Source organism: Macrobrachium nipponense, chromosome 36 (genome assembly GCF_015104395.2).
Source record: "Macrobrachium nipponense isolate FS-2020 chromosome 36, ASM1510439v2, whole genome shotgun sequence".
In the NCBI taxonomy this organism is placed as follows: domain Eukaryota; kingdom Metazoa; phylum Arthropoda; class Malacostraca; order Decapoda; family Palaemonidae; genus Macrobrachium; species Macrobrachium nipponense.
This window is the reverse complement of record NC_087220.1, coordinates 54,059,602-54,085,768: the sequence shown is the minus strand read 5'-3', so window position 1 is coordinate 54,085,768 and position 26,167 is coordinate 54,059,602. Positions and strand designations below refer to the sequence as shown.

At 36.5% G+C, this 26,167-nt stretch overlaps 1 protein-coding gene across 23 annotated transcripts in view; it reads right to left on the bottom strand.

Annotated features, from left to right (window-relative positions):
- Positions 1-26,167, bottom strand: part of LOC135203661 (putative polypeptide N-acetylgalactosaminyltransferase 9) — a 322,597-nt gene that overhangs the window by 157,493 nt on the left and 138,937 nt on the right. For 20 of the 23 annotated variants that reach the window (XM_064233527.1, XM_064233525.1, XM_064233523.1 and 17 more), the window contains exons 2-3: positions 19,566-20,882; positions 10,899-11,101 (exon numbers count right to left, since the gene is read on the bottom strand). In XM_064233527.1, the coding sequence (XP_064089597.1) occupies positions 10,899-11,101; positions 19,566-19,889 (527 nt within the window). In that variant the 5' untranslated portion in view covers positions 19,890-20,882. The remainder of the gene's footprint in view (positions 1-10,898; positions 11,102-19,565; positions 20,883-26,167) is intronic. The other 3 variants (XM_064233531.1, XM_064233534.1, XM_064233532.1) reach the window with 1 other exon arrangement.

Sequence of the window (26,167 nt, the reverse complement as noted above, 5' to 3'; positions counted from 1 at the left end):
CTCTCTCTCTCTCTCTCTCTCTCTCTCTCTCTCTCTCTCTCTCTCTCTCTCTCTCGCGAAGGACAATGAGAAAGTCAATATTATGCCTTAATTCAAGATCAATCTATCTCTCTCTTTCTAGCATCAGGATAATGAGGGAGTTAATATTATGCCTTAATTCAAGATCTCTCTCTCTCTCTCTCTCTCTCTCTCTCTCTCTCTCTCTCTCTCTCTCTCTCTCAGGACAATGAGGGAGTTAATATCAGGCCTTAATTCAAGATCCTTCTCACTCTTTGATGCCTTAATTGATGATTATCTCTCTCTCTCTCAGGACAATGAGTTAATATTATGGCTTAATTCAAAATTCTCTCTCTCTCTCTCTCTCTCTCTCTCTCTCTCTCTCTCTCTCTCTCTCTCTCTCTCTCTCGGAAAGAACGACGAGGGAGACAAGAGTCTCACGATCTCCCATTTCAATTCAATCTGACATCTTATAGTTCCGTCCGTTCTGACGGGAATATTCCTTGACAATAAAAGCGGCAGAAACGACAGCTAAGAGCGACGTGGTCTCATAACTCTGCTTCTCCCATTTCAGCTTAAATCTGACATTGCGTATCAAACATGCAATGTTAACCCCACGTCCACGTGAGGGTAAACTTAGAGAAAAAAAAAAAAAAAAGTCTGTAAAAATACTTGAGTTTTCAGTCATTGCAGAAATATTTCACCTCCTGAGACCCACTTTTTTCTAAATATAATCGATAGCGTTTTGCAGCTTTTTTTTTTTGTACATAATAGTTTTTTGCAGCCACTTTTTTAAAAGAATAAACAGCTTTTGAGGCTACGTCTTTCTAAACACAATCATTAACGTTTTGCATGTTCTTATTTTTCTAAACATAATAGCGTTTTGCAGGTACTTATTTTTCTAAACATAATAGCCGTTTTGGCAGTAATTAATTTTTTCTAAACATAATGCGGGGTTTTGCAGGTACTTATTTTTCTAAACATAATAGCGTTTTGCAGGTACTTATTTTTCTAAACATAATAGCGTTTTGCAGGTACTTATTTTTCTAAACATAATAGCGTTTTGCAGGTACTTATTTTTCTGAACATAATAATAGCGTTTTGCAAGTACTTATTTTTCTAAACATAATAGCGTTTTGCAGCTACTTTTCTTAAATAATCAACAGTGTTTCGAAGTTACCTTTTTCTAAACACAACTATTAACAACATTTTGCAGGACTTTTTTTTTTCTTCTAAATGTAGCAGCTACTTTTTTCTAAACATAATGATCAGCCCTTTAAGTTATGACAGTTCCTTTTCATAAATCATACGCGGAATGGGTCAAGTTACGTCTGTACCTTAATATTTAAACCTCGGGTCAAGTCAGGTTAGTTTAAGTGAATTCTCATCTGGTCTAAGTCTCCAAGGATACCCTTTCTCTGGGATTTAAAACAATTCTTTATTAATAGTGTAACGTAAAATTCGCTACAGAACAAAATCGAGATTAATATTATATGATAAATACCAAAATAGAAACGGACAAAATATAAATATAAATACTAAGCATAAAGAACGTGTTTCATTTTCCCAACAATAGTAAGATCACTCAAGACGCTCAAACTCTTTCCCTGGGTTGCTTCACTTCCTATTTATATACGACATTTCTTCCTGACCCCTTCCCCTCACCCCCCAAAAAATCCTGAATTTTTCTTATGCCCAGGAGACCCACTTACCTTTCTAGATAAGAGAAACCATCGTCCTATATGGAGGGACCTTTCTCTCTCTCTCTCTCTCTCTCTCTCTCTCTCTCTCTCTCTCTCTCTCTCTCTCTCTCTCTCTCTCTCTCTCTCTCTCCTGGTTTTGGTATTACGAAACGACTGTATATATTATATAGGCTAAAGAATTTTCATACCTTCAACTCAACTAAAAAAAAAAAAAAAAAAAAAAAAAAAAATCTACAACGGCTTTTTTTTTATGGAAAAGATAATTCATTTTCTGAACGGGGTTTAGGGGGGGGGGATAGTAAGAGGGGGAGGCTTGCTTACTTATTCCTTGTATATGGGAGAGACTATTTTTCAAGAGCAGGTTTAATTTCACAATTTATGTAACTGTGAATAGAAGGATGATGATTATCAATACATAACCTTTAGAATCAATACCACATCTTCCTTTCCTTGAATATTTGAGTAATATATTGTTTACGTAACGCCTCAGGGCTCCTACGTCTCTCGCCCTCGCAATAATTCACGATTTAAATACAAAACCAATCTTTGATTCAAACGCATATACATATTGTCACAATCCATTCCAACTGCACTCTGGCAACTTTCATCTTACTCCTTTCCCCTCACAAAAAAATAAAAAATAAAAAAATGTTATTACTACCCTCACCAATATGGGATAATAAATAATCAACATCCAATTTACCTCATTTCCTTTCTATAAGAGAATTTGCTATGGCAGAAAACGTCATCAGCAAAATAAACGGGGCTACAAGGACCCCAGCAGAGCGGAATAAGCATCAGTGGCTTATGGTCGGGAGAGGGGGGGGGGGGGGGGGGGGGGGGGGGGGGATGGGTAGGTTCAGGGAGGTAGGTAGATGAAATGGAGGATAAGGAGGGAAAGAAGGAATAGGAATGGAGCAAAGGAAAAAGGCAATGAAGGAAAGGAAATAAGGTTACAGATAAGACGAGAGGAAGACAGAGGGACAAATATTCTTTACACATTTGGATCTGGGAAATAAAAATGGGATAAAGTTAAAATAGAAAGTGAGGTAGGAAACTCTCTCCCTTGGATACTCAAGAGATCAAGAGTCCGTGCTGGCAGAATGTCAGATGAATCAAAAAATAGTTAGTGATAAAAAAAAAGGACTTCCAAAAATTCTGGGTAATTTTACTCGTCTGGAATAATAAATAAATAAATAAATAAAAGCAATTCCCCGAAAAAAATCCCTTCTTGCCAAAAGGTGCATTCCAATCTCTCCCAATGCCAATCACTTTGTCGCCAATAACGAGATCCACCTTTGGCAATGTTTGTAAAATATTCCACGCTAACTTCTGTTTAATTTTGCTAAACTCAAATATAAATAACTCGACCAAACACTTGAACTTGCCATCGGAGATTTATGAAGTTTTATGATACCCTAATACTATTCTTGCGATTCAATATATTTTACTCGTCTACCGATTTATAAATTCATTTATTTTTTTTTCTTTTTAAATAGGTGAGATCTCTTCTTTCTGTATTTCCCTTTAACTCCTCTTACTTCTACCTAATGATCACCATATTCTTTGGATGCTTGCAATAATAATAATAATAATAATAATAATATAATAATAATAATAATATAATAATAAAATAATAATAATAATAATAATAATAATAATAACAACAACATAGCCAAGACCAGATAAAAGGAATGGGGGTCTATTCACGAAAAAAAAAAGCATCAAAACCTACACCCCAACAGAAGAGAAAGTACAGAAGAATGGGGAGAATTCAACAGCTTACAGACTCATGAGAAACGCCATCACTGGACAGATGTCTCCTTGGAAAAGCTCATTTCCAAAACAGAAGCGTGAAGAGATAGCCTGTGTGGTGCAACATAATGAAACAGGAAAACAAAGTACGAATAGTTCGAGCAGCGAAGCGACCTTACAGTATAGAAAGGGAGGAGGATTTAGAGAGAAAGTATGAGAGGAGAGAAAGTGGGGGAGCAGGGGAAGCTGATCAAACGAACACAACACACACCTGGCTCAGATTCAATCACTGGCACAAAGGAAAACAAAAGACAGGGCACGTGAAACATGGCAGCAATATTCCAGACAAGGGCCGATGAGGCCGCAGGAAATTGGGTACAGGAACTGAATTGAACTCCAATGTAAAATAAGTTATTTTCTTTTATACAGATTTGGCAATTAGTCGAGTGGAATATAGAATTGTGGCCAAAGGCCCAGCATGGGACCTATGAGGTCATTCAGCGCTGAAATGGAAATTGACAGTAAACGGTTTGAAAAGTGTAATAGGAGGAAAACCTCAAAGCAGTTGCACTATGAATCAACTGTTAGGCGAGGGTAGAAAGTAAGACGATAGAGAGAATATGAAAGGAGGTACGGTAAAAGGAACGAAAGTGGTAGTAGCTAGGGGCCGAAGGGACGCTGCAAAGAACCTTAAGTAATGCCTACAGTGCACCGCATGAGGTCCACTGACGGCACTATCCCCCCTTCGGAGGATTTGGCAATTAGAGCTATGATCTCTGTCCGCGACCGAGTATGAAGCAACATCAACTTCTAAGATAATAATAATAATAATAATAATAATAATAATAATAATATTATTAAAAATACAATTCCCTACCCTATTCCTCAATCTACGCACCTGGGTACCACCCCTAGTTCAGTCAGTACATGGTCAGCTCAGCGCATGCGCAGGAAGGCGCATCGATTGCATCTCGTGACAAAAACAAGGCGTGATCCGACCTCCAGCTTACTCAGGGCTCGTACTCATATCTACAGTCATATAGAGCGTGGTTTCACCAATAAACATTAAAATAAATATGCTATGTTTTATTATAAATAATTATTCTGTGCTGTTTAAGATACACATTATTTATTATTCCCATTTCTATTCTAATAAATGAATCGTAAATAACCTATCCTAAAATTCCTGTATCTTTAACGGAACGCGAAACACCTTTTTCAGACCTTTTTAGGCTCTTCCATAGACCTTTCCTAACCCCCCAACAAGAACAACAACTGCAAGAGCAACAACAACAACAACAAAATTAGTTTGCAGGCTTACTCCCCGAGCAAGCGAAAAGGAATTCGAGAGAAGGGAGTAACAAACGACTACCTAAAAAATAAGTGAATACATAAGTGAAGGTAAAGCTTGATTAAACCATTCACAATAATGAGTAAAACGAAAGTGAATAACAATAGATAAAAGTGAAGATAAAACACCAAGAAACCGTGGCTTCGAATCAAAGGAAGGAAACCAACAATCATCACAAGGGAACACGGAGGAAATACATAAGAGTTACGCGTTAACAGCTGGGATCTTTCTAAGCACTGCAAATCTCTCTCTCTCTCTCTCTCTCTCTCTCTCTCTCTCTCTACACCTGGGCCCCCTTAATCCCTCAGATCAAGACGCGATTTTCCAGAATAAGTGGAAAAATGGTTGCTGGAGGTTCCATAATTTCCGTAATCCGTTAGATTTTCACAGTTCCAGAAGTAAGAATAACAGGATAACGTGAAAACTCAGGTCGGGGCAGTTCCCTGCTCCTAGAACATTTCCCAAATATTAGATATTACTTATAAGAGGATTAAAACTATTTGAATGTACAACAAGTTGATCAGTTTTGGAAGGCGTTCTGAGAGAGAGAGAGAGAGAGAGAGAGAGAGAGAGAGAGAGAGAGAGAGAGAGAGAGAGAGAGAGAGAGAACTGGAATCACCCCTTTCACAAGGAGAATGCAAACAAATATTATATTCCGTTCAATTTTTCACGTTATATCTCCTGGACCTACTGTATTACCAGCAGTCTGGAAACTCAATTAACTGGAAAGATTACAGAGGGACTTCCAGAGGACCGCGCGAGACAGAGAGAGAGAGAGAAGGAAAACTGGAAACTGCTGGAAAAGGAAAGAAGGAGAAGGAGGAGAAGAAACTCGAGACAGAGAAATAAATGGAAACACTGGGGGATGAGAAGTGAAATAAGAGAGAAGGGCGATAATAAGTAACATAATTTAACGTGTTCATATTCACACACAATTTATTTATATTCTTTCATACCTTTGTTTATAATTCTATAGCTTTTAAACGAGCTTGGTTTTAGATAACACACAAACCAACAGCATATAGATATTCTATATGCCCGCTCTACTGATGTAATGTAATAAGTATAGTGTTGTTGCGCATGCGCAAATGAGGGGAATAATAACTTAAATGCGAAATATACATCACTGTGAAATCATTTTGATTAAATAAACTGTCTTGACGATCTAACAAGTATAAGACCCACGACATAAATTCACTTAGAATTAACATACGTATATTTATAATATGAAGGGGCTATACTGAAGATAATAATAATAATAATAATAATAATAATAATAATAATAATAATAATAATAATAATAATAATAATAATAATAATAATAATAATCAATAACACTCTCCTCCTTTATACACTTCTTTGAGGAAGGCAAGGTTCCACTTTCCCAAACAAGGCGATTTTTCCGTTATTTCCCATTTAAAAAAAAAAAAAATCTTCCAGAGGAAAAATGTCCTCCAGAACTTTTCTTCAAGAGGAGGCGAGGCTCAACAAATCCAAAATTCTTTATTGCGTTACTATTTTTTTAAGGCAATATGATAGCAATTTGAATTTTATGAAGAGTTTTTCAACATACTTGGTCGGCGTGGGAGTCACATATACCGGATTACATGCTGCTACATATATATATATATATATATATATATATAATATATATATATATATATATATATGTATTGTGTGTGTGTGTATTCATGTTATGATTATATATAATATATATATATATATATTATATATATTATATATATATAAGACCTATATATCTATATATTCTATATATCTATATATCTATATATCTATATATATATATTATACTATATATTGTCGTATACAATAATATATATAATATATATTATAATATATATAATATATATATATATTAATTATAATAGATATATAGTATATTATCTATCTATGTATGAATAGAGAGAGAGAGAGAGAGAGAGAGAGAGAGAGAGACTAATTGTCATTTAACGTAGAGCATCAAGCAATCTTGAAATAACCGCAAAATCTGAAGTGTCTAACACGTTCTCATCTACTCCCCTCTATGCAAATGAGTATGCAGTCGGTCACCTTCTATTTGCGCGAGAGGAATTCGCACACGAGGAACACCCTCGCGTCAGATCGAACGCACCCAAGTTGGTGTTTTTATGATACTCAGATTCATGGAACGGACATCAAATTCTCCCTCTCCATACCCTGAAAGAATCTCTCCTCCTCCTCCTCCTCCTCCTCCTCCTCCTTCCTCCTCCTCCTCCTCCTCCCGAAAGAATCCAGAATCCGGACCCTCCTACCGCGTTTTCAAGCACTTTTTGAAAGGATAAAACTCCCCCATTTTATTTTGCTTTGAGAAAAAAAAAATGGTTGAGGGTCATATGACATTCCAACAGCAAACATTCTTGGGAGGGGTTCCTTCCTCACTTCACTCTTTATTTAGAAATATAAGAGCTTCATGTTTATATATATATATATATATATATATATATATATATATATATATATAATATATATATATATATATATATGACAGATGTAAATAGATATATAGGCCGGGAATTATAAGGAAAAAACGGTAAGTGATGGTTACGTAAGTTAAAGCACCTTTCCTTTTTCTTAAAGGTCTGTATAGCCTAATCAGTGGTTCTCAACCAGGGGTGAATTCCCCTTTTCTAGGGAGATTTTCAGTGTGTTGGGGGGAGGGAGGGGAGTTGTAACCACAGACAGGCAGGCTCAAACTGGCCCTAGGACTACACAAAATGCAGTATGTATCGGTTCGCACTACTGAGAGGTCACGTTGGGGTCTCTCTCTCTCTCTCCGATAGCTTGTGTGTTTGCGTTGGTATTTCGTTGCATATTTGGAATGCACCTTTTGAGGCAGACAAATTTGGATGAGAGAGAGAGAGACTGACATATGGAAAAAGGGCCAAAATTAAGTTGAGAATCGCTGGTCTAATATGAAGAGCAAATTCCGAACCACAATGAAAACTTCGAGGTCATACACTTCTCGCTCTCTTATTGTAAGAAATAAATGAAGTTCTATTTCCCCACTAAAACATATAAGGGGTCAAATGGGTATATATATACCATCTGGAGCAACTCCGAAGGTGACGATGGCAATTCTCTCACGGTAATTCAATTTCATATACTTCTGCTCCTTCTGAAGAAAGAGAGAAAAAAAAAAAATTCTTCCTCTTTGGAATGAGAGAAATTCTGGAGATGGAGAGGAATTATTCTCCCTCTTAGGAGAGAGAGAGAGAGAGAGAGAGAGAGAGAGAGAGAGAGAGAGAGAGATAGAGAGAGAGAGATTCTGAGATGGAAATTATTCTCCTTCTTTGAGAAGAGAGAGAGAGAGAGAGAGAGAGAGAGAGAGAGAAATTCAATTTGTATATATTATGTATTTTTATTCTTTTCCTTCTACTTATTTCCTTATATTGTCTTTGTTCTCAATGCTATCACCTTTACCCGGTCTCTCGTTCTTGAATTTTTTTATTAGTATGTATTTATCTTAACAAGAGAAAAAAAAAAAGTACTAAAATATAATTGCTCGTATATTACAGTACTGATGTCGTAATAAAAAAAAAAAATCTTTAACCATGAATAAAATTCTACTTAGCTGGTTATATAGAAATCGATACATTCGCATTTCGAAGACAAATGCTGTTCATTAACTGTTCTCTACCGAATGGAATTTTTATTCAACAAGCATAGAGCAGACTCCACATCATCAGCTTGTGGCAGCTGTCTTTATTTAAAATATGTTGAGCCACAAATGATTTTTCCTAAGAACTTCACTCTACTCGCTTGCCTTAAATAATACAGCGGTTTAAATTGAACGTCAAGAAACTTTACGATCAAAGTTATTTCCTTTCGTACACATTATAAAAGCCGGTTTTCTGCGCTGACGTAAACATGCTTATATATATATATATATATATATATATATATATATATATATATATATATATTATATATATAATATATATTAATGTCTAACAATTCTAAGCAGACTTACTTTCTCTTTATAAATATGACCATAAATTAAATACATATTTCTGAATTGGGGACCACAATTTGAACTGAAATTGACAACTGATTTCATTTCAGTTTAATTCTTTTTATATATAAAGCAAAGCATCTCTTTAGTTTATTTCCTATGAAACGATTATTGGCTTTGAAATAATTACGGAAATATAAAGAAAGATTTTAATGGTAAAAATTACATATAACCATCCCGTAGCGATATGTTGAACAGTCAAATACCATGTATAGCAAGTTACTGAATCTGTCAAAAAGCGCGTTTTTTCGAACATTAAATACTTTTAAATGTGATGATGTCAAGAATCTCACAATATCCCTATACAGGCATTAGTAAATACTCTGCAATTTAACCAAAACCCTTAAAGAAGAATTGAAGCAATTTCCAGAAAGCAAGTAGTATATAAAATATACATATATGATCACGATGGTAAAAGCGACGCACTTTTTTAACAAATAATTTTAAATGTGATGATGTAAAGAATCTCACAATATGCCTATACAGGCACTAGAAAAAAACTGCAATTTAACCAAAACCCTTAAACAACACAAAAGCAATTTCAAGAAAACTAGTAGTATATAAAATATACATAAATGGTCACACTCGTGAAAGCGACACACCAAATCGACCTGTCTCTATCTATGACGACCCGAGACAAAATAGATTCCTGAAAAAAGCGTCTCCCGTCCACTGTCTTATGAATGGGGACATGTGCCGAGGAGAGGAGCTATCCTATGGGCTGACCTGATTAATATATAAGGACGGAGATAACAAAGAAGGGAAGGCCATTAGCGGCTAACGAAAGGAGCAGAAGGGGGCTGCCTTTTTTCCCCTTACTGGTATATTTTTGTATATTTTATATTGTGCCCTTTCACACCGACCTCTCTCTTTATTTACACACCTACATAATGTTTACACACACACACACACACACATATATAATTATATATATATATATATATATATATATATATATATATATATTATATATATATATACATATATAATGTTTGTGTGGGTGTGTGTATCTAAGATATATATATATATATATATATATATATATATATATATATATATATATATTTCCAATAAAATAATCTAAATTAGACTAGTCAAATTATAAACAACGACCCTCCATTACACAAATTAATTTTTCCATATCTTAAACTTAGAATAAAAGCCCCAAAAAAACACAACAAGTCTCCACCATAACCCAATTTCCCACCTCATCACCCTCAAAAAACTCTCACACAAAAAGAAGAAAAACCTAAAAAATAAAAAAAAATAAGACCCTAAACTACCCAAATGAATCCTTCTGTATTAAAAACAAAAACTCATAATAATATATAAACCTTAGTAAAAATTTTACACCATGAGACCTCCATAAAAACCCACCCAACACAAAACGCAACGGAGAAAAAAACGAAAAAAAACAGAAAAACAACGAACCACCCACAACCAAACAAATAAAAAAGATGAAACACCTCCCCCACCCACAAAAAAAAAAAATATATATTATGTATATATATATATATATATATATATATATATATATATATATATATATATATATATATATATATATATATATATATCGACCATCCAATACCCAAATGAATCCACCTGTACTTTAAAAAAAAACATACAATAGGATATTCTCATAACACTCATCTCCAAAAACAAAACAACAACGAAAAGCCCCAACAAAACAAAACCCTTCATTACCCATATGAATAAATCTGTATCTTTAAAATAAAACTCACAATAAAATCTTAAAAAAAAAAAATTACAACACGTAACACTCATAACCCTCACCCCCCCCCCCCGCCCCCCCCCCCAAAAAAAACAAAGCACAACAAAGAAGAAAAACCTTAACAAAACAAAACCAAAGCAAAAAAATTAAAATAAAATAAAATAAGTAAATAAAAATTTAAAAAAAACACCCATCCTCCATTACCCGTTGTTGTTTTAGATTTAGCTGGCCTTATGTCAGCACGGGCTCTTACTCATAAATCCATTACCCAAACGAATCCTTGAGTGTAGCATATGAAGTACTCACCACTCATCCCGGGGGTCAGGGAGCGTCCGATGAACAGAGATCATATCGGAGACGTATTGATTGAAGGCGTTGTTCTTCCAGCCTTCGTCCACCAGCTTCTTCGTCTCGGGGTCAAGGTCCTTCGGCAGGACGACGGGCTTGCCCATCTCCCCGGGCCCGTTGGGCTCCTGCGGGGGCAGCAGCACCCTGTCTTGGTGGTGGATCTGCCCGAGAAGGAGAAGTATATATGTAGGTTAAGAGGTGGCCATGATTGTCGGTGACGCAACAGGGTCATTTGTAAAGAAAATGGGATTGATATGACGTGATGGAAATGTAATTTATACGACGTTAAGAAAATGTAACTTATATGTCGTATGACGTACAACAAATGTAATTCATGACGGAATGAAAAAGTAATTTATATGACGTAAAGAAAATGTAATTTATATGACGTAAAGAAAATGTATTTTATATGACGTATGATGTAAAGAATTTTAATTTATATGACGTATGATGTAAAGAATTGTAATTAATATGACGTATGCCGTAATTTATTTGACGTATGACGTAAAGAAAATGTAATTTATATGACGTATGACAAAGAAAATGTAATTTATATGACGTATGACATAAAGAATTGTAATTTGTATGACGTGAAAAAATGTAATTCATATGACGTAAAGAAAATGTAATTTATATGACGTATGACGTAAAGAATTGTAATTTATATGACGCAATGAAAATGTAATTTATATAACGTAAAGATAATGCAATTTTACACGTCATGACAATATAATTTACGTAACGTCAATAAATGTAATTTACATGGCCACAAGAAAATGCAGCTTCACATGACGTCAAGAAATGTAATTTACATGACGTCAAGAAATTTACATGACAGATTTTTTTTTATCTAACTGGAATTTACAATGTCAGGACATCGCATAAGAAAATAAAAATGTCCTCGACATAAATGTTTTTGAACAGCTGTCTAAAAAAAGTGAAATATTCTTTATATATTTAAAAATGCTGTTTTAAAGTTAATGAAATGCTGCATTACAACAACATACATATATCCATTCTGGATGTAACGATAAAAATGTATCAATAACAACTATCAAAATAATAAAAATAATATAATTACTAATTAATACATGACGCTTGTGAGGTAATGAAGGATTCAAGGGACAATTAATAAAAAATATCTAATTATTATTATTATTATTATTACTATTATTATTATTATTATTATTATTATTATTATTATTATTCAGAAGATTAACCCAATTCATTTGAAACAAACCTACAGGGGAAACTGGCTTGAAATTCAATCTACAAAAGAATATGACGTTCACTTAATTGAAATTACAGATGACAAGAAACAATAAAAAAACCTTCATTCAGAGAAACTAAAGAAAATGATAGGAAATACAGAAAGAAGAGAAATACACAAGTACGATCAAACATTCCTGAGACAAGAAGCGACAAATAAAACTGCATCCGACTTTTTCCAATAACCGAGATAAATAAACATAAAACTAATCAGTCCTAATTACGAGAATGTCATTAAAACCTTCAGCTTCGTTTCAGTCACGCTGAGATTACCTGCCAATATTCAGACGCTTCAGACATCTGCAGGTTAATTAACAGTTTATTGTCACAGGAAAATTCGAGATTGTTATTAAATAAAATATTTACATGTGACAGATAAATAAATCATATATATATAGTATATATATATATATATATATAATATATATATATATATATATATATATTATATGAGTGTCTTATACTGTAATACAACAGTATAATAAAGGGCCTTTTATCTTCATACATCATTTATACATATATTTATTTATATAGACAGATATAAATACAGATTGATACATAGATAAATACAGTTTTTGCAAAAACGTAAGTATAATGTGTGTGTGTGTGTGTTTAGCGCATTTTCCATTAACAGGAAGTGATAGTCTCTCTCTCTCTCTCTCTCTCTCTCTCTCTCTCTCTCTCTCTCTCTCTCTCTCTCTCTCTCTCTCTCTCTCTCTCTCTCCTTTGGCTGTATGTATGTGGTCTTAATGGTAACTCAGCAGGGTAGACGAAGTTAATCCTGTGCCTCCTCGAAGTCCTGGCCATTATTAATTACGGCCAACAGACTTTCCATCACGGTTTAAATAAGGCTAATTTTTTATCATAAGCAGAAGTGTACAGCAAAAGCCGTACATTTTTATTGGCGCTATTCAAATCCTACTCCTATTTGCTTCAGGAATACTAATATCCTTTTATTTCTAAAATTCAATGACTTCCTCATTTCTCGATATCCTAATATTTTTAGGCACACTTTGCCCACTGGAAGCCTTGAAATCCGAAAAGGAAATAATTGAAGAAATTCTACTGAACAGGTGAGATTCGAACCCACGCCGAAAATACCATGACCTCGTGAATGCATTCTGGGTAATTCTACTCTTTGCAATTCCATGTTTAATTAATTAAAGGCGTTCAATCTTTCCAGACGATATTGTTCCTCCATTTTGTTATTTTCTTTTCTCTAATTAAGAGTGATTCTCTTCTCGAACACTGCTGCACTGGGCAGAACTTTAAAATTTATGAAAGGATATACCACAAAACGCAATTACCCTGCATTCTTTCAAATTCAATAAGCTGAGAGAAACATTGTGTATTTGTTTGTATGGTGTTTTTACGTTGCATGGAACCAGCGGTTATTCAGCAACGGGACCAACGGCTTTACGTGACTTATGAATCACGTCGAGAGTGAACTTCAGTCACCAGAAATACACATATCCAACTCCTCAATGGAATGCCCAAGAATCGAACTCGCGGCCACCGAGGTGGCAGGCCAAGACCGTACCAACCATGTCACTAGGGCGCTCTGAGAGAAACCTTCCCTCCATGAAAAGTTCATAATGGGCGTTACCCCACACAGCCAGTACAACAACCATTATCATCTATCCAACCACATACCAATTTACCAAACATAATTCGACTTGGCGTGGTAACTGCTGCTGCTGCTGCTCCGCAAGTATTATTATGAATTCCCACATGCAGTTGCGTGATTTTGCTCCTTATAGCAATTCAGTGCAAGTTATTAAATTTTGACAATTCAATTATGCTTTAACACGGCAGCGGCTGAATTCGCCTTCCACAATTCACTCCCGGACGAAGAGCACCTTGTTACCTCTCGATAATTCGACTTTGTGAAGTCTCTCTCTCTCTCTCTCTCTCTCTCTCTCTCTCTCTCTCTCTCTCTCTGAAGTCATATGTTTTTTTTCTTCGTTCGCGAGAAGGCAGTTTTTCCGTCTACAACTCTTAGCATATCTGGTTAATTCGAGTCTCTCTCTCTCTCTCTCTCTCTCTCTCTCTCTCTCTCTCTCAATCATGAGTTTTTCTCTTTTTTTGTGTGCATGTTCCGTATCGCCAATGCTGAAGCATATCCAGTTAAATCGAGATTCTCTCTCTCTCCCCCCGCACTGAAGTGTAATCCAATTAACTTCGCAATATACAGTGAAGCTAAATCAATAATTTCCTATGTAATTAATCTTACAGCCTGCACTTCATTAACAGTTAATTCAGGCTAACTTTTCTTCCTTCTGCGAAAGGTGCTTATTAGTTTTGCTACCATCGACCCCAAAATTTATCCGACTTATTCTTCTATAATACGACTATTTCTGCATTTCAGCGTTGAAATCTATAACCCTTGATTACAAGGTTCAGTGATTGACTTTATTTAATCCTCACCAAGAGTCGCCAAAACAAGTAATTGTTGCCTTCCCTTTCACGTAAGGTTTCAAAAATCTTTTCCCTTCTGCCACAACTTGGTAATCATGATGCATATACTATTCTACCATTTGATTATCTGCTTTACCAACGCCAGTCGAGTATTTGCATCAGAATTGAAATTGATGTTGTCCATTAACTACTTTAGAGCTTGGGCCAGCTTTTGTGAGAGAATGAATATATCAGTTACATTAAGTTACTCACAGGTAATTCGTGAGAAAATTATAACCACGGCGCACTTCAAATCGCATGGACCGTGCTGACCATTGCAAATAAAAGTATAAAAGTAAAAATAAACGATCACGAACTCTTCTTAAATATACAAGAAATGGAGTAAAATATCTGATAAACTTTCGAGAAAGTGATGTGCGAAGTTTTCCAATATCTTTGCGTTTAGGGATCAAATTTACGACGTAGAACTTAACCAAATTATGTGTAGCCAAGTTTGGTGCCTATTACTGCACTCGAAACTTAAATATAATCACCAATAACCTTGAGATATTAATGATTGTCTAACCTTATATACGGTCTCATACAACAACTCTAAGAGCAAGAGATAATACAGGCACAAGCCCACCTAAAATCTACCAATAACAGTGACGTCATCATGAAAAATAGAGCCCATTACGTACATTACCCTAATTCTTCATTGCTTTCTCATTTGCTTATCGGCGAACAAGGTCACGAAATAAGTATAATGAGCAATAAAGCGATATAAAAGGCAAATAATTCCTCGTATCCCCAACAATGGCAAAACATTTCCGAAACAAATTTACCCTCGTTAACTGCATAACCTGAACACACAAACAAGCAAAGTTAAGCAATTACGCCTACGAGAGAGGAGAGAGAGAGAGAGAGAGAGAGAGAGAGAGAGAGAGAGCCGGGCCGTATGCAAACAAGAAAATTGCATTTCTGTTAGAGGTCCCAGTCGTTAAGCGTTCCACAATGGATTCATACTAATGCTTGTATTTTCTAAGGAGTAGTGGCAGAAGGGTTGGGGGCGGGCGGGTAAGGGGATGAAGGTCCCCCCCACCCCCTTCCAACACTGAAGCCCCCTTCGAAGTAGAGTGGCTCATTATGGAAAAGCATTGTGTGCATAAACTGGACTTTGTACAACGACCATCTCTGTACTTTGGGACAACTTGCGTCGTTATCCCGTGGGGGAAGTTTGCGAATAAATTGCTACTGGAGATTATCATTATCTCTCTCTCTCTTTCTATTGCCCACGCACTCATACCTACGAGAATTGGGAATTATATTTGTAAATGCCATCAAATTGTTAAGCATTTTTCTGTAAATAAAAAAAATATGAAATATATGTGAAATATATTTACCGAAATAATAGCAGATATATGAACTCCTGCGTGCTTTTTTTTCGAAATATACTGTCTAAAAATTAATATAAAAAAATCATAGCTCTCAAAAAACACCGTATCTCATATCAGGTATTATCAGCATTCCTATCCATCATAAGAAAATGACTGAATCACTGAGTACAAAATCATTAAGAATTTGGTTCGGTTATCGTGAACGTAGTATAAGTCACACGCTTCAGGATTTCGACACCATTCGAAAAAAATTTTACATTTTTGTAAAATCGTCACACCTCATTGTTCATCTATATCCATAATCTGCAAATTACGTTTGCAGTTGTCTTCTTGGAAAGAGAGTTTTGTTTAACATTTTTTTCTTTGCTAAATTCGAGTGAGGTAGATTAAAATATTTGGCTCAAATAAATCTTTAAAACACATTACGATAAAGTGCGTGAAGGTAGAGAGATGGTAGTTTAACAAAGCCTAATAATTATTGTTTAAAGCTTTCAGGGATGCAAAAAACTGCACAAAATTAACTCAACGAAATACTTCCTACTTACTAACGCGAACCTACAATGCAATTAGCTTCCTGTCAATAAAATTAGGTTAAAAATAACCAGACAAAAAAAAAAGAAAAAACCAAAACAGCAATTTTCTTTTCTGCATTACGTGACAATGAAATTACTTTGGGGCTCGTAACTAGCTGCAAACAATTACACTGTACCTTCTCATTACAATCGACATAGAGAAACATTAAAATAAAAGTTACAAGGTCTGGGATACCAATTAACTTTTCTGGCAATAAACGACAGACTCAACGGTGACGTGTTCTGTGTTCTCGATTGGCTGAGATAAGAGCAAAGGATCTGGGAACAAAAGTTATAATTTACAACGGACTGATTTTATTTTCTTCTCTGGCATTATAAGAGATTCTTGATTTATTGCGTGTTCCCGTCTGAGTCAAAACAGACTCAGACTCGCCGTGTTCTTGTCAGTAATAGAACAGAAAGTGACTCACTGTGTTCTAGTCACTTATAGAATTGACGGCGATTCACTGTTTTCTTGTCAGTTATAGAGTAAATACGGACTCGGTGTTTTGACGTCACTGATAGAACAGACTGACTTACCGTGTTCTTGCCCAGTTAGAGAATAGACACCGACTCACGAGATTCTTGTCAATGACTGACCACATTCTACTCAAAGTGGTCTTGTCAGCAACCTGTGTTGCCATGGAAAAGACAAAATTCCGATTTACACAGAGTTATTCCGTGTGTGGCAAGGAAATATTTTAAGACACTGACTTACTCTGAGTTCTTGTCAGCTACAGTATAAGACCTATTTATTCAATGACCTTTTCAGGGTTGGGAGGAGGAGGAGGAGGTGGTGGTTAGAACTGTGAATACAGGTATAGCAAGGTTGGAGAGGAGGAAAATCAAGTAATACAGGTAATTTTGGAAGTACAATCACCTCATTACGATGCCTTCGGTTCAATTGAGGTAAACAACCCATGTATATACACAGGTTTACTAACAGCACCTATAAGCGAACATGCAATGCATTACTACTCTAATACTGTTCTCCTTGTATTTTAACAGATTTTTATCTATTACTCTATTTTTTTCTTTTTTAATAAATGGGATCTCTTCTGTACGTATTTCCCTTTACCTCCTCTACTTCTTCCTAATGAACGCCTTATTCTTCGGAAGATAGAATTTCAAGCCAATGGCCCCCGAGGTGGGCTTGTTCCATATGAATAGGTTATATCTTCTGAATAATAATATAATAATAATAATAATAATAATAATAATAATAATAATAATAATAATAATAATAATAATAATAATAATAATAATACACTTTTGAAATTCTGAGCAACTACGGCAGAGTAATACAGTAGAGTTACACATCAAAGGCAATCACATAAACTACAAAGAAAACTTAAAAAAAAAAAAAATAGTCGACATTAAAAATAGAACCATTAATCCAGTTAATGTATGAAAATACAGCAAGGGACGAATAACGCACTTTCACTTTTCCTAAACACAAAAAGAAACAGGATCAAAACAGTAATTATGCCTCCGCTAATATGAAGCGGAGTTAAAAAAAAATTTCTTTAGCAGGGGGTAAAAGAAACGAGTTAATGGCCCCAAAAAATAAAAAGAGAGAGAGAGAGAGAGAGAGAGAGAGAGAGAGAGAGAGAGAGAGAGAGAGAGAGAGGAAAAAAGTTAATGGCTCAAAAAGCGAGCAAAGTCGTTAATGGCGCCGACAAATCAAAAGATAAATTCAACCGCGCCGTGACAGTGACTTATCTGCGAAAAGGTTTATTTATAGTAGCGGTCTACCCTTTGCCGAAGGGGCGGGGGCGGGGGCGGGGAGAGGGGCGGGTGAGGGTGGATGAGGAGGGGTGAGGGGGAGTATTCAGTGCTTTGTCGATAATGAGAGAGCGCGCGCGCGTGTAGGAGGGGGGTTCATTTCATAAACATAAATATTTAAATACAATATATGATGATGATGATGATGATGATGATGAGAGAGAGAGAGAGAGAGAGAGAGAGAGAGAGAGAGAGAGAGGTAGGTACATTTCACGAACATAAGTATTTAAATACAATATATGATGATGATGATGATGAAAGAGAGAGAGAGAGAGAGAGAGAGAGAGAGAGAGAGAGAGAGAGAGAGAGAGAGAGAGGGGGGGGGGGGGGTCGTTTCATGAACATAAATATGTGAGGGTGGATGGGGGTATTCAGTGCTTAGTCGATAATTGAGAGAGAGAGAGAGAGAGAGAGAGAGAGAGAGAGAGAGAGAGAGAGAGAGAGAGAGAGAGAGAGAGTGTTAAAGCTTAAAATGTCACGGTAGACAGCTAAGGTTGATCCAAAGACCCTCTAAGCACTGCCTACAGTGTACGTGTATCACGAGGCACACTGTACACAATAAACCATTCCCCACCCCCCAACCCCCAAATAAAGGGTTGGCCCCTGAGTACAGTTGCAGGTGTCACTGAATCCAGGTTAATGAGGGAATACCAAAGGTCACTCACGAGAGTTAATGGTGCAATTGAATCCCCATGAAAACGGAATGGCCCAGACCAGGAAGGTAAAGCAAGGGATATATACTGGTTCTAGCTTATCTAGATGATCGCCAAGAGAGAGATAACATATTTTAGGTAGATAAGAGGACTTCCAAGAATACTTTAATGAAGATAAAACACTGAGGAAAATGATGATGTAGTTTTTTCTTTTTATTTCGTCACTGAAATTTAGATTTAGACCGAAAAGGCCAGGTTGGGGTTATGCAATAATTAGTTACGAGTAATTACAAGGATTAGGACGTCTCAAAGACTTGTTAGCTAATAATATATCAGGGTATCTTATAATAAAAATTGTCATGAGAGAGAGAGAGAGAGAGAAGAGAGAGAGAGAGAGAGAATGTGGAAAACCGATCACCAAACAATATTCTATGGTTGGAAAAAAAAAAGAATATGTTATGCATTTGAGAGAGAGAGAGAGAGAGAGAGAGAGAAGAGAGAGAGAGAGAGAGAGACTAATAAAAAAAAAACCCAGACTCAAGCAAGACTCACCTCGTGAGGACCCTCGGTCGTCACGACCTTCGGCTCGACCTTGGGCTCCGGCCGGACGACCTCCTCCTTCACCTGGGGCCTGACCACCGGCTGGGCCTCTTCCCTGATGGGCATGACGGGGTCCTCCTTGACGACGGGTATGGCCTTGTCGAAGGAGTCGTCCCGCACCCTCACGTTGGGGGGCAGGTCGATGAGGTCGTTCTTGTCGCCCTTCTCCGTCGTCAGCGTCAGGAGGCTGAGGACCAGCCAGAAGGCAGGGAGGGCGACGACCAATTTCAAGAGGACGCCCCTACGACGGACCAACATCGTTTTTATGAAGGCCATTTTGGATCCTGCCTCGGGTTTCAAATGTCTCCCGATTCCAGCAAAAGGAAAGTGTCTTTCAGACGGTTATTATATTCTTTGTTAAGCTTAAAAAAACGTTTATTATACTTCTTTAATTTACGTAAAAACTTTCCATGAAATGTTTGATCCTTTTACAAACGTTTCTTATAAGTTTTCAATATTTCGGACGTAAAGGGCCAATATTTCCCCCCACTTTCGTTCTCATAACAATCCAGTCACTAGATTTTTCTTCGCCTTCAATTAATTTCAAAACTGAAAAAATTCCCGTTCACACGAAATACCGCCACTAAATTACTCTCTAATGCAACTCTTAAACTACAAATCACATTACTTTGCGCTCCACTCGTTCAGAAATTCAAGCCAACACTCCCTTCCGACCCCAGGAAAGTTCTTCGGGAGTTACATCCAAAAGTCAGCGTATTAAAATACAAAACTTTGAAAGCTATTCCGAAAGTTCTCCTCGTGAATTATGTTCCCAAGACGAGGTTTCTTGATCTCCGATGGTATTCAAGTCTTCCCATTCCAGAGCATTCCAGAGCAATTATATTTGCTGGCCTCGGGGAGGTTTAGGAACACGCTGGATAACCGTCCAAGTTTTGAAAGGATTCGGGATTATGTTTCCTTTTCACTCGTGTTTTTCTATAGGAAAGCCTTCGTCCATATAATACTTTGAGGTCAAATTCGCTTCTAAAAGTAGGTGTCACTATTTCGAGATATTTTTATATTTAAAACACTTCTGGCAATGTCTCACCCGGTTACTAGATCTGCAAAAATAGTAAAATTTTCTTAACGACGTCTAAAATCAACCTTAATATTTCGACAGACGCCTATCACCAGTTTCGTCCCAGTTGAATTCTTTCGTATTCCAGTTTTTTTTCCAGTTCCTTATCCCAGTATCTTTCTCATCCTACAGTTTTGATTGCTGACTCTCCGGAGGTCAGGTCATCGTTGCATAGGGTTCACAGACTTGACCTGGAATGAAAAAATGAAAGGGGAGTTAAGACAAAATATTCGAAACTGACATTCAAAATTAAATTCAAACTTAACATTGTAAATTTAATTGACTGATTGAACACATGTTGATATAAGAAAGTATATTATAAAATAGAAACAAACATAAGCAAACCTTTAAAAAAAAAAATTTAAAAAAACCCAAACGACAAACCTGTACAAAAAAAAAAATTCCCAATCCAGAAATTACGAAAAATAACCTGTCAAAGTCCCAATCAACAAAACCTGTCAAAAAAACATTAAACGAGTCCCAATCAACACAGCTGTCACAAGTTCAGAAGTAAGACAAGATTTCTGGGGGTCTCTCTGTCCCTCCCCCACAAACCCTCCCCCAACGACCCATACAGGTAAAGGTAAACCGGTTGCGTCAGAGATTGACAGATTAGGAGACACAGATACCTCCAGCCATCAGCTCACTCCGAGCTATCCTGTTACCCTGCTCCTCTCCAGACAAGAGAAGAGAGATAAACTCACTGGAAAGAAACCGGAGACTATTCGTGTTTCAGATACGGATTGCTTGTGTTCCTGGTCTGGATGGGATATTATATATATATATATATATATATATATATATATATATATATATATATATATATATATATATATATATATATAGTCCTAATGAATACTGACAAACATGTCATCGAAAAGCAACGCCCCCTTTACCCGGCTAAGGTTTAAACAGATAATATATAGGGGTTACATACTGTAGTTTCACTGAACTGATAACAACTAACAATGCTATTTCGTACATACGAAGAAAGAGGGGACGGGGCTACTTCAAGGAACAACAAACGATTGAAAGCAATAGACTGAAGAAAAAGAATAGTGTAATCCTGTGGGGAGATTGCGATAAAATTAGGGTAACAGGAAAATTAGATAGAACTAGCTCTTTCATGACGTGATTATTGGAACTTAGGTGAAGGTGCCAACACGCATAAACCAAGGTTACTCCTAAGAGGTTATATTTTCGTTAAGGATAGTGATATGAGGAACAAACATTTTTGAGTCTTTTCCTAAAGGCTTGGGTTAAGCGATGACATTTAAGGACATTCACTCTCCCGTGTAATCGAATCGGCTCTCTGACAAAAATAGTACATATTAACATTTTATACTATACTGGTTTCTTTCTTTACATAAAAAAGTCAACGTTTTAAATACTGGTTTATTTCCTTACATAAAAAGTAAACGTTTTAAAGAGATATGAACCGTACAAAATAGATATAATATTTGAAGGTATTTTAAAAGCTGAAACGCAATGCAGTATATAAAAATAGGACATGTTACTATGTTCATGGGATTTTTAGTTTTATCATCTGGTAAATATCTTAGAAGACACGGGATATCTGACAAACACAACGTCATTTTATTTAGTGGGATATTTAGTTTTTCAGAGCACACGGTAACCTCCCCCCCCCCCTTAAAAAAAAAACTCAGAAACATATACTGGGCATGAAATTCTGACCAGACAACTAATTAAAAAAATTGTATCTATAATTAAACCATTCCGGCCCTCTACGGTACACAATATCCTCACTTGGACCGCCGTCTTCAACGGCACCGCACAAGGAGGGGGTTGCTTTTAGTTAAAGAGTGACGTCAGCAAACATTGCACAACTACTCGGTACGAGTTGCAGCACTCGAGAGCTGTGCATATATTCCAATGTGCACCCCACTCTGTCATAGCTTTCGGCGCGAGGAGGAGGAGGAGGAGGAGGAGGAGGAGGCCTTTGTTGAGTTCGACTGCAAATGGCAAGATTGGAGAAGGTTTGTGGATGTTGCAAGGTGTGGGGAGAGAGAGAGAGAGGGAGAGGAAGGGAGGATACGTGGCCCTGATAAGATATCGTCGTCAGCTGTAGAACAGCGACGAATTCATTCATGATAACATTCAAATCTTACCAACATCAAGAGTATGACTGTAGCCTCTGTTGCGCCTTCTGTGCAACAACGGAAATCACTTCAATAATAATTCTTTGTCTTGGGATAAGTGAGTAAATCTTCGTTTAACCAGACCACTGAGCTGATTAACAGCTCTCCTAGGGCTGGCCCGAAGGATTAGATGTTTTGACGTGGCTAGGAACCAACTGATTACCTAGCAACGGGACCGACAGCTTATCGTGGGATCCGAAACAAGTCGAGAAATGAATTTCTATCACCAGGATATCGAACCCGGGCCCTGAGATCGGTAGTCAATCATGTAACCAACTCGTCCAAGGAGGACCTTGTCTTGGGATAACGCCATTCTTTGATCCAATGCAGTTTTGGAGAAATCAGCTAAATGACGAATAACGCCTCACTTGAAAATTTTCGAAATTCGTTCTCAATATTAACAATATTATATAGAATAATGAGGAGTTTCAATGACAGTGTAGCTATCAATTGTCATATTCCTGATTTTCATTTAAAAAAAATTACTTCAATATATTTAAAAAAAATCTAAGAATGACCAAGACACTGAAATATAGAAAAAAAGGGTCAATATTTGTGATACCGAGTTACAAACTCTTAATATTTCAGATGAACGATATTAAAAAACCAGCCGATATTTCTGCCAAGGTAGCTCTCGCCCTACCTGTTGGTGCATTCGAATCACTGATCACAGATTCTTAAACCTAAGTAAAATATCTGTTCATATTGTACAGAGAATCTTATACCCCACTAACGTTCATATTCCTGGCAGGGTAGTCTTAGGGACTCAAATCATAATGAAGTCTAATTTGAATATGTACACAAAATCTACAATCCCATTTACTTCTCAATAAGCTACCTCAAATACCAATTATTATTACTAGCAAACATATATATACAGAAATTATGTATGAAAATTCGTAAAGCAACTAAGTCTACGGGCGTAACCAGCCTGGTTTCACGGGCAGAACCAGCTGTGTTTCAGGGAATCCCTTCTCACCCCCACCCCCTTCGGAGGAGGGGGAAGGTAGGATGAAACCCCAATATAAACCATCTTAGGAGTCCCCACTATAACCCAGCCAAGTTTCATGCCCATCGGACCAGCCATTTGGCCGTGATTGAATGACAGACGGACGGACAGACTTTACCCCATTATAGTAAGATTATTATTATTATTATTATTATTATTATTATTATTATTATTATTATTATTACAGGAGTTTTAACACTCAATAATATTCAGTCCAGTCATAAACCCATACAAATATTTCCACGCCAAGAAAACTAAACCCTCACTAACGTTTGCATAACCAAGCCTTCCAAGCTTTCTTGAAGGGATGCGAAGTGTCGTCAATGTAATAGACGAACATTTTCTGATAAACCAACATTTACAACCAACATCCGGTGATAGGAAACGCTTGGAGATCGGAATAGTTTCAGATAAAAACTAACGGTTTGAAAAACTGCCTCCCTCTCGAGAATAAGTCAAATAACTTAAGAACAATATCATGGCTATACTCACACGTTAAAGAGGCTGGATCAGTGAGGGTTTCATTTCATTGTTTTAATTTGTGAGAGTATTTATGGTGAAGGGTTAATCATTACAAATCCTGCTAAATGTCATTAGAAAATCCTGCTAAATGTCGCCACAATATCCTGCTAAATGCCATTACAAAATTCAGCTAAGTGTCACTAAAAAATCCTGCTAAATTCCAAATCCTGCTAATACAAAATCCTGCTAAATGTCATTAAAAATACTGCTAAATACAAAATACTGCCAAATGCCATTACTGAATCCTGCTAAATGTCACTACAAAATCCTGCTAATCATTACAAAATTCTGCTAAATACAAAATTCTGCTAAACATCATTACAGAAGCCGGCTAAATGTCACTGTAAAATCCTGCAAATACAAAATCCCGTTAAATGTCATTAAAAATCCTGCAAAATACAAAATCCCGCTAAATGTCCCTATAAAATCCTGCTAAATAAACTAAAGCGAAAGGGAACGGTAGTGGGTCTAACACCAAAGGAAGGATAATGCCGTTTCTTAATAAAAAGCGAGTTATATATATAGGAACTACAGAACTTTAACAACTGCACTCATACAAACACATCTATGGAAATAAATTTGTATACGCATTACGCGCGCACACTACACAATAAAAAAGTTCAAAGACTGCATATCACAGGTTTAACCACCCAAATAGAACAAACGTTTAACCACGTAAATACAACAAACGTTTAATAACCCCAGCAATGACGAACGATAAACCAAGCCTCGAGTCAGAACACTTTCTACTCATTGTATGCAGCCTCCGTTGGCCATCACAATATAAAATATAAAAACAAACATAACATTCAAAAGAAATCGTGGTGACGAATTCGACAAGACATTGATCTTTCGAGTACTGAACCATTACGGACATACGTACACCCATGTACAGAATTAGGAAATGAGGTTTGAGGAGCTTGTAATGGTCTGTTACTATTGACGTCGCCCTGAATTATGAACTTATACTCGAACTGACCCACAGGCTGCTCTATAAGCAAGAGTCCGTGCTGGCATAAGGCCAGCTCAATCTAAAACGAGAACCAAGGCCATCTAGAGGGACTGAACCTACAGCAAAGTGATTAAAAATCAGGTCGAAAAGAAGGCGTTTGAGTACGAAAGAGAGACGCTTGTTTTTCCCGTTATATATAATTGTCACATAAAGACTTAAACAACACAATAAGATTTTTAAAACCATAGACCAAAACAAACACGTAAAAAAAAGCCAAAGTTTCTTATGCGCAATCGAGGTTTCTGTACAGCATATAATACTGTCCAAAACTTTCAGCCACGGCCCGGTGGTGGTCTGCTGGTGTTGTTGGTACCTATAGCGGTGCCAGACGCACTATCATGACTAACTTTAACCCTAAATAAAATAAAAACTACCGACGCTAAAGGACTGCAATTTGGTATGTTTGGTATGGATGATCAACGTAACAATTTGCAGCCCTTCAGCCTCAGTAGTTTTTAAGATCTGAGGGCGGCGGCCGGACGGACAGACAAATCGCCATCTCATTTTACTTTACGGAAAACTAAGAAGAGGACCTTGAAAGAAGTCGTGGTCTCCTGCTTATTTACTGCTTTTCTCGAGTGACCCAATTTACAAATATTTCCTAACAGGGCAAAACACCCAACTGATTTACTGCCAAAATAAACACAAATTCTTTAGCAATCCTCTTTTGAACCTTACCACCGAAAACATTAAGTTGTTTTTAAACTGAATAAAAATATTTAAAGTACAATCTCTCTTTTAAAAGTCAGGTTACTCACGCCTTCTAGAAACTCG